We start from the raw sequence: 9,828 nt of genomic DNA on the forward strand, positions 1-9,828 counted from the left end.
CAACCGCCGCTAACTGGAAACTTCCCGAAGGAGATCTCGAGAGGGATTAACAAAATCAATCTAATCTAATCTAATCTGGATAAATAACTTTTCGTACAATCGTACAAACGTCTTTTCTTCTATTCCGCTAACTAAACTACATGCAAAAACAATGACACGAGAACTAAATTCCCAAATAGAAACAGTTCATCTTGTGTCAGGAACGTTTAAGTGTCCGGAAAAACAAAAATTGGATTTAAGAAAAACAAAAAATGACAAATTTGCGGATCATCGTTCTCCATCTTTGTTTCCCTTCGACATGACTTCATTGGAATTGTGGTGAGTTTGTGTTGAATCTTATAATGATAATCTTCAGGAGAATCAAATTCATTCAACTTCATTTTACTATCGTTGGAATTTAAATTGTTGCCGTTCATCGTGGACGATCCTGTCGTCTTTATCTCCCGATCGACATCAGACACAGGATGATATAAAGTTGATATAAAGTTGATATAAAGTTGATATAAAGTTGATATAAAGTTGATATAAAGATGATATAAAGTTGATATAAAGTTGATATAAAGTTGATATAACGTTGATATAAAGATGATATAAAGTTGATATAAAGTTGATATAAAGTTGATATAAAGTTGATATAAAGATGATATAAAGTGACAAAGGCGGGAATTTATCAGTTTATTGGAAGTGAAAACAGGGGATTGAAACTGTGCTTGTGTGTTAAGATAAGATATTCCTTTATTCCTCCCACAGTTGGAAAGTAGAAAAAGATTAAATATACAGTGCACATAGTATTCATTCGTGAGTTTGGGCGAGAGGCGGGGGGACACCCTGGACAGGACGCCAGTCTGCGTCAGGACACACAAAGGCAGACACCCATTCACACACACACACTCATACCTACGTTGATTTCCCCAAGTTCTTAATCAACCTCTGTATGTTCGTGGACTGCGGGAGGAAACCGGAGCAAACTCCACACAAAAAGGTCACAAGTTTGGATCACTTGCAACCTGGAAGCGAACCGGCAACCTTCTCGCACTGACCACTGCGCCCCAGGACACATATTAGGAAATCAAAATCATTTTTTTCATAATGTCCTTTGATTTGCTGCTAAAGTACGTGGAGGGCCAGAGAAATGACTGGATAAGTTTTATACATGAATTCAAGTATATTTCACGTGTATACTGTGTGAGACTGAACCTTTTTGCCAGCGAGTGAACTCGACCACATCAGGGGTTTGTCTTGTTAAACCGTATGAACAGAAAATGTCTCTGAACCACTGACTTAAAAACAAAAACACTTAAATAAGTGAGAAGTTTTTCCCCCCCAAAAAGTACGACTTCTTTATTCTTTATGGATCACAACATCATCTAGAAAAAGCTCACACGCCGAGTCCGTCAGTCCGGATCTCAGGTTGTATTTCTTTGAGTCTCCTCAGGCATCTTGTCCGTCGGCTTCGCAGGAGATTCCAGGAGATGGATGTAAACTGCGAAAGGTCGCGGTGTTCTGTCTCTGTCACCAAAACAGTCATCTCAGCGATAAGTGTTTCAAGTCGAACCAGATCCTCCTCTGCTCGGCAGCATTCTCACGATTCTCTGGACGGCTTATAAGGCGGCTCGTCCAGAGGAGAGAGCAAGAAGCTCGAGCATCATCATCATCATCATGCTGCTGCTGCTCATCTGGTCTCTGCTGCTCATCAGCCCGGTGTCTCCGTCCCATTACGTGGGGATGAGCACCAGGCTCAAGGTGGTCGGACAGAACAGCGAAGGAAACTGGATAGTAGGTCATCCTTTCTTTTTCTATTCATTTAGACATTTTCGCTTATTAATATCTTTTTTTTTTTATGTCTTTATTTAGAAAATGACTCACTCGTGAAAATGTTCCAGTCGATTAAACCAACAGTTGATTTAAGAAAAAGAAGATTTAACTACTGAATAAAACATTCTATTTCGACCTGAAATCACAACCTTTGAAAGCAGTTGCAGAGGAATTACGTTTGATTTGGGAGATCTCTTTGGGGTTTCCAGCTCACAGCAGACGATAGTTTCATAAAAACAAGAACGAGGGTACAAATAAAAGTGCAAAGAGATGACAAAGTCAGTAGAACAGGATTGCATCAGGTTGAATAAAAACAACATAAAACATTATTACTGTTACTTAACAGCCATTTTCAAGTGGTCTCATGTATCAGGAGGCTCTCAGCGTCTTTACCGTTATCTTAGCAACAGACGCGCAAGGTTTTTTTTAATGTGGGCTGACGTGACGATAGTCAAAAACCATGATCGTTCAGATGTTTTTTTGCAGAGTTTCATATTTGCACTTTCTGTTTCCTCCGACAGCTGGACCACTACCAGTCAGGGATCTTTGAGTACTGCTCCTGGGAATCCTGGAGCTGTTACAACGGGGGCTGTGGCTCCAGCACTGGATTGACACAGGGAACCGTGGACAAGTCCTACACCGATGACGACGATGATCGCAATTGGTGCGAGCGAGAAAAGATTTATCGACGAGAGATCACTTCGCTGAGCACATTCCATTCGCGGTGAGTTGTTACAGAGTTGGAAAACTACGGAGGAATCTCGTTTGATTTGGGAGATCTCTTTGGGGTTTCCAGCTCACAGCAGACGTATCATAAGAACAAGAACAAGAGTACAAAATAAAAGTGCAAAGAGATGACAAAGTGCAAATATAAAGAGCGTAGGTTCCGGACGAGACTCGGCTCAGAGTCGTAGCAGAAGTGTAGATGGGGAAGAGGAGAGGGGCCAGCAGTGTCCCCTGAGGTGCTCCTGTACTGCACACCACAGTGTCCGAAGTAATCATCTCATAAATGTTTAAAGTACTTTGACACTTAAAACATGCTAGAGAACATGCGCAGCAAGAAGAATTTGAAGAAAATAAATTCATCAATATTGACATGACTCTATCGATTATTAATGTCTGAAAGGTGTTCAGACTCGTGACACGTCAGGACTCTCGTTTCAGTCAAGTTTACCAAAAAAACAACATCTGTAAATTAGTGGAAATTAGTGATTTATTTTGACATTATCTTTTTATCTGAACGTCTGTGAAAATATAGACAAATGGTGATGCAAAACTAATATTTATGTCTTTAAACTTCTTTCTGCAATTTCTTTTTTCAACTTGTTTATTCTTTATCAATGTTGCCAGAACAAATGTGACGTAACAATCTTTTTGTTTGGCAACAGTATGTCCAGCTGCTGTTGGAGGAACACAGATAACAATCAGGATGACATGGTTGCGAGCATGATTATGGATCTGGGAATTAGATCTGACACCAGCGAACCCAACAACTCTCCACAAGCAACCATTCTTTACTTCTTAAGGTGAGCCTGGACCAGAACCAGCTTCTGTGACTCTATTGTATCATCAGTGTGTGTGTGTGTTGTTGTGATGTGTGACTCTATTGTATCATCAGTGTGTGTTGTTTTGATGTGTGACTCTATTGTATCATCAGTGTGTGTTGTTTTGATGTGTGACTCTATTGTATCATCAGTGTGTATGTGTTGTTTTGATGTGTGACTCTATTGTATCATCAGTGTGTGTGTGTTGTTGTGATGTGTGACTCTATTGTATCATCAGTGTGTGTGTGTTGTTGTGATGTGTGACTCTATTGTATCATCAGTGTGTGTGTGTTGTTGTGATGTGTGACTCTATTGTGTCATCAGTGTGTGTTTGTACAAAACTGTCTTTTTAATTGAAATACTGACATTAGAAAATGATCTTAAGCTCCGCCCACTGAAAACACTTTGTTGTTCTGGAGATTAAATCTTGTTGACCATAACCACACCCACTCTGATGCTATTAGTCAAGCATCTAGGTTTGTCACCGCGTGTCATCAATCCCGGAAGTCTCCACCTCCAAGGGACTTGTTGTATAAACAAAGCAGGGCTTGATTAGAGCTAACTGGAAGAGGAGTGAAGACATTATTACATCATAGTGGACTTTCGTAACCTCTTGTTTGCCCAGATTTTGGACGGTCCAGAACTTTCAGATGTTAAGTGATGAAGTGTTTAATGTTTGTACTTTTTGTAAAGCAACAGACCTGTCTGCGGAAAATGATCGATCACATCTGTGACCTCATTTCAGGACTCCCAAAAACTGCCCTCGGGTTTACAAGATAGCAGTTCTGGATCCCGAGGAAGACAAAGTCATTTGCAGATATGGAAAACCATTCTCCCAGGAGTGCGAGCTTTGTGAATCGGTGGCAGGATTCACCGTCGATGAGGTTTGCTATCAGGTGCTCATCTCCATGTATCACAACAACTACTGACAGTCTTGACTTCCAGGAAAAGTGCGAGTTGACATACAATTACAAGGAAGATGCTAGATACGCCTCTGGCTTTGAAATGGTCGTGGAGGAGTTCCCCCAAAAGGATGTAACCGTTACTTCTGGGGATGGAAACGTAGTAACCAAGTGTCCCTATCAGGCTCAATGCGAGACCAGTAAACCCATGAGCATAGCGTCTCTGCAGTTCGTCGTTCTAGGTAAGGAACTACCTAGTGTCAAAAACTGTTTTTTGAGTGAGAACACACGTATTTTCACTTGAAATAAACCCATCAAAAATGTCACCGTGATGTCAAAACAGATGTTAAATTATGGACTATTACAACAGATGGTTTTCATGTCTTAAAAAGAAGGATGTGTCTCGCCTACAGTTGATTCAGAACTCTGCAGCGAGAATTCTGAGCCGCTCTAGTAGAAGAACTCACATTTCTCTGATCCTTCAAACTCTTCACTGGCTGCCAGTTTCTTTCAGGAATCTTTTTAAATTCTGGTTCTTACTTTCAGATCTATTCATGGTCAGACCTTCCATCAGTGGTCTGATCCAGACTTACACCCCAGCTCGGGCTCTGAGGTCTGTGGATCAGAATCTACTGATGGTTCCTGAACCCACTTCTGTACCAGAGGAGAGAAATCCTTCCAGACTGTTGCTCCTAAACTATGGAACGATCTTCTCTCTCTCTGTGTTTGATGATCTACTGACTCCTTAAAGAAACATCTTAAGACGTTTCTATTTGTTCAGGCTTTTCCTTGATTCTCTGAGACTCCTGTGTTGTTCTCAGTTTTATCTTGACCTTTAAAGTATATACTTTATTGAATATTGTTTTGATTGTTTAAGCGCTTTGTGACCCTGGTCTGGAAAAGCGCTATATAAATCAAAAATGACTTACTTACTTAAATACGTTCCTTTACGAGATGCTGTACAAACAAACCAAATGAGGCAACACGGCGACTACGGATGACATGATGAATGTTTTCTCGGTCCACAGTTGAACCAGCAGTAGAGAGTTGCGTTCCGGGAGAATACATCCCACAATATGAGTCTCCAACTCCAAAAGAAGGAGCTCATATCATAGCGGATATTTCCGAAGAATTGGTGATCTACATCGCAGCGAGTGCTACACGCTCCACGTAAGTAGTTTTCTTCTGTGAACTACCTCAGATACATAGACCATGAGTTAAGAGTTCTTTCTGTAAAAGATACAAACAGATTGAGTCACAACCAAACCCTCGCTGTGTTTCTTAACCATACGCTTCTTAAACACCCTTTTTTTATGTTCAGAGTTGCAGACGTCATCTTTAGTGGACATCAGAATTTCACCAAAGAGGAAGTGGCCGATGGTAAGTTTGCGCTGAAGTGGAAGCCCACGATGCAAGACGACGACAATATGTTCAACCTCTGCTTCGCCGTGGAGTCTGTTAGTGGGTGAGGATCTGCAATATCTGCCATGTTTGAGTGAAAGCTGCGCTAAACCCCTCGTTCTTCACTTTGTCTTTTAGGTCCAGGTATTTTCAGTCTGACATGAGATGCGTCATCGTTCACGCTAGGGCCAGTGAGTCAATTTCAAGTTTGTTTTTGTAACCTTTAGGACACTTTCTCGTGATATCATCACTATGTGGAACGAGTGATCCAGTAGCGTCTGAGATTGTTCTGTTCAAACTACCTTTTTTTTCTATTTAGTTTTTGCTCCAGTGATTCAACATCTTGGTCTTTTAAATCTATTATCAAATATATGCCAGGATCCAGCTGTTCAAGCAGCGCGACCCAAAGTTTTAAGATTATTTCTGCAAATATTAATTTAACTTTAACACCCAAAGTTCTGACAGACACTGGTCGTCGAAAGGCAGGTTGTAAACCTCCTCATTCATCTTTAAAGCTGGCAAGCATCGAGAACCTTATCTTTATCTTGTTAATTAATGCTTCGTTAACTTTTGCATTCGCCGAAACCGCTGAAAAATATTGGCTGAATTGATTTTATCTTTTGGACTTTGATTGGAGCCGGAAACAAGTGCAGATGCCATCGAGCAAAACAACTGAAAAAAACGGAAAGATTCCAAAAATGTTTAATCACATTCATTGACAACTGCTTTATCCTGGGGTTGGGGTGAGACTGGATCCTATCCCGGGGTCATGGGGCGAGAGGCAGGGGACACCCTGGACAGGATGCCAGTCTGTCTCAGGACACACAAAGACAGGAAGTGACGATTATAATCCGGCGCCTGTTGCTGCAGCAGAGGTGGCTTCAGGCTCTTCTCCGAAACCCCTTTATTGAAACCGAGCGATGAAAAGCCTCTCCTCCATTCCGACCTTCAGATGGACTGATTGTTCTTTTGTCTTTGCAGTTAGCGCAGTCGTGTCCTGCAGTCCCACCACAATGACCGTGGCGGTCAAGAAAAACCGCCCCGGCATTCAAGGCCATCACTTCGTGCTGAAATCCCCCGAGAATCCCATCTGCAGCACAGAGACACACTCCAACTTCACACACATCATCGCTAGCTTCCCGCTCAGCGCCTGCGGAACTGAGATCGAGGTTCCTGTTGCCGCCGCTCAACGTCTCGCTCGTTGTTCCTCTCACTCACGTCTGCTCTCCGACTCCGCAGGAAACTGCAAACGAGATGCACTTCAAGAATTCCCTGATTTCCGCGGACGAAGAGAAAGGCGTGATCTCCAGGAAGGACCTGTTGCACCTGGACTTCGAGTGCTTGTATGATAAACACGGGTCCCTGGTCCAACAGTTCAACACTCACCGCGACAGCCTCACGGTGACGGAGAAAGGTTTCGGCACCTTCACCTACACGTTCGAGTTCTACGAGGACAACACCTACACCAAGAAGATAGACCCGGGCAGGTACCCGCTGATGTACTACATGGGGTCAAAGATCTACATGGAGATTGAAGCCACGACCGCTGTAAACACCGAGTTGTTTGTCGAGTCCTGCAAAGCTACGCCCTATGACGCTCCCAACGACGCAGCCATGTATCCCATCATTGAAGACGGGTACGTATTTATTGAGTATTGTTTTGATTGTTTAAGCGCTTTGTGACCCTGGTCTGGAAAAGCGCTCTATAAATACAAATTACTTACTTACTTACTTACTCCTTAGTGCTTCACTTAAACTCGTTGTCCAATGGACGCACCACAGCAGATACACAACCATTATTACCAACGTTGTCCTCTTGTATCTGGTGCTTGCTGGAAGGAAGTCAAGTTTATCTCAACAGCACAACGATGGTGTTATGAAAACATCTTAGAGCTAAAGTTATGCAGAAGATGAGAGTGAATGTATTCAGTGAACATTTAGTTGTTGCTCTTTATTTCCTTAAAAAGATCATTTTTTTATCGATGCTCGACCGTGTCACTGTGGCTCTTATTGAGAAAGAATCAGTTCTAAAAAGGTTTCTGCTCCATGTGTGTTCCCAGGTGCAAGTTGGACCCCACGCTCGTGGTTCACTCCGAGACACATTCAAAGCAGTACAGATTCTTCATGGACGCCTTCACGTTCATCGGCGAACACAAGCAGGTTCGAGTCTGATAATTGACGAAATGAGACGTTTTGACTCTTATACAAGGAGCTGAAGAGGTTTCTCGGAGGAGGTGGTGAACGTCTACAAGGTCCAGATGTTTCGATTTTGAACTGTACGCCTTTACTTTGGCGTCTTCTTCTGCCCGACTAGAAAAACCTACCGATTATTCAGTTGTTTTTTCTGAAGAAAAACCACAAACTTCACTTGGTTGGAGAATCAAACCGTATGAATAGGAATGACACCCGGGTCATGTGACTTTCAGGTCTACATCACCTGCGAAGTCATGATCTGTGAAACAGCGAACCCGAACACCCGCTGCTCCGAAGGCTGCATCGACGGAAGTTCCACCCTTCGCCGTAAAAGAGAGGCCGGCACCCAGACCGCAAAGCATTACATCTCCCAGGGTCCCCTCCGCCTCAAGAGGTCTGAAGACGCCTCCGGATTTCAAGGTATGGCAAAAAAAAAGACTTTTTTAAAATTTCAAATAAACTTAAAAAAAAAGTTCTCTCTTCTCCAGGCCTAAGCCTCAGCATGAACATGGTCTTCCTGGTCGGAGCTCTTCTCGTGGCCGTTGGCATCGCCACCACCGGGTCTTACCTGAAACACAAGAGATCCGTCGCCAAATACCAAGAGCTGCCCAGTACAGGATTATGAGATCCTCTTCTAAACTGAGCCAGAGGGAGAGAGCTGAGCCACTGTTTGAGACGATGACCCGCATCAGAGAGTCCTTGTTCTGCTCAAGGGACGGGTTCTTTCTTACTAACCCATGCAATCGAGTTCTTACTGATCAAAACTAACCGTTGTTTTAGAATGAGGTGTCGGGTTTGTTTGTTCGTGTTTACCTTCATTGATTGGACAAAAAGTGATAAAAAAAATAAAGTAATTCAAACCAAAGTATGAAAAAAAAAAGTCCTTGTGTCTTCATTTATATTTCCAAGTATATTCAACAGGAAGTTTTAGTCTGAAATTCCAACATTATTTTCTACTTGGATTATGAGACAACCGTCCAGCTGGACGAATAAAAATATCCTCCCTGGCCGAAAATCTCATTGAAAGTCGATCGAGTTATTCAGTTGTAAGACAGACAGATTTGGACAGGCCTCCTTGGCAGGGGTTAGTTTAGTTGATTTTTATTTCGACTTGTTTAATTATCAACTAGTAGTTTAAAATCATGAATCATGACACAGGAAATCTCTTTGCAGGCATCTCTTGTGCAGGAAACACAGTCATACACTAGATGGTGCTATTTAATAACGACGATGGTTCACCTGTCTGCTCACCTGCACCTTTGAAAAAAAAAAAAAAAAAAAGCAATACAGTATCATTAATAAAAAAAATTGCGATATATAGTTATATCGATATTTTATTACATCCCTAGTGTTTTCTTGGTCTCAATGGTCTGTGGTCTTGGTCTCTTTTGGGAACCGTCTCAGGCCAAACTATTGGTCTCCAGTCCGGATAGACTGTGATTATTTAGCTGCTAAATATAAATATTTTATTTGTGTATTTTTGGTCTCAGTCTTGGTCTTGTGAGCAGGAAGAAGGACGTGGACGCTTTAAAGGACAGGCTTGGTCTTACTTAGAATGTTTTAGAGACTCCGACGAGTCTTGACGAGATTATCGGAATAGAAATATTTGTAGAGAGACAAGTGGAGAGATTTGGGGGAGAACTTTGGGGGAGAACTTTGGGGGAGAACTTTGGGGGAGACAGAGGGATTGAAAGGAGACCGTGTTGGACCAAGAGGTGAAGGTGGAGCCGCAACAACGGACAAGATGCCAAGAGACAAGTGACACGAAACCCATGGAGCTTAAGGTCGAGTTTCTCGAAGGAAATAAACATTAAAATCCGACACTTTTAATCTCAGTCTTTGTCCACCTCTGATGACTCCGCCTTTGTTCCATTGTTTGGTCGAAAAACTCAGTCTTGGTCCCAAGACCACATGTTGATGGTCACCGTACTGGTCTGCGTGGTCATAAGCCTTGTATCTCCTATTCTAGTCCG

At 42.4% G+C, this 9,828-nt stretch overlaps 1 protein-coding gene across 1 annotated transcript; it reads left to right on the forward strand.

Moving 5' to 3' along the window:
- Positions 1-1,659: 1,659 nt before the first annotated feature.
- Positions 1,660-8,823, forward strand: LOC148076226 (uncharacterized). The gene is made up of 13 exons (XM_087793138.1): positions 1,660-1,776; positions 2,337-2,539; positions 3,204-3,341; positions 4,105-4,243; positions 4,305-4,503; positions 5,290-5,431; positions 5,583-5,726; positions 5,801-5,878; positions 6,648-6,831; positions 6,902-7,299; positions 7,723-7,822; positions 8,089-8,275; positions 8,329-8,823. Exons 1-13 carry the CDS (start codon positions 1,660-1,662, stop codon positions 8,478-8,480), a joined length of 2,181 nt encoding a protein of 726 aa, XP_087649264.1. The 3' UTR covers positions 8,481-8,823.
- The last annotated feature ends 1,005 nt before the right edge of the window (positions 8,824-9,828 follow it).

The sequence above is a fragment of the Callionymus lyra genome, chromosome 6 (assembly GCF_982586985.1).
Source record: "Callionymus lyra chromosome 6, fCalLyr1.hap1.1, whole genome shotgun sequence".
Classification (NCBI taxonomy): domain Eukaryota; kingdom Metazoa; phylum Chordata; class Actinopteri; order Syngnathiformes; family Callionymidae; genus Callionymus; species Callionymus lyra.

Bases quoted from the DNA above. Each gene is read 5' to 3' on its own strand.
- LOC148076226 (XM_087793138.1), top strand. From the start codon at position 1,660: ATGCTGCTGCTGCTCATCTGGTCTCTGCTGCTCATCAGCCCGGTGTCT. The intron at 5,727-5,800 runs GTGAGGATCTGC...TTTGTCTTTTAG, and splicing joins GCCGTGGAGTCTGTTAGTGG to GTCCAGGTATTTTCAGTCTG. The intron at 8,276-8,328 runs GTATGGCAAAAA...TTAAAAAAAAAG, and splicing joins AGACGCCTCCGGATTTCAAG to TTCTCTCTTCTCCAGGCCTA.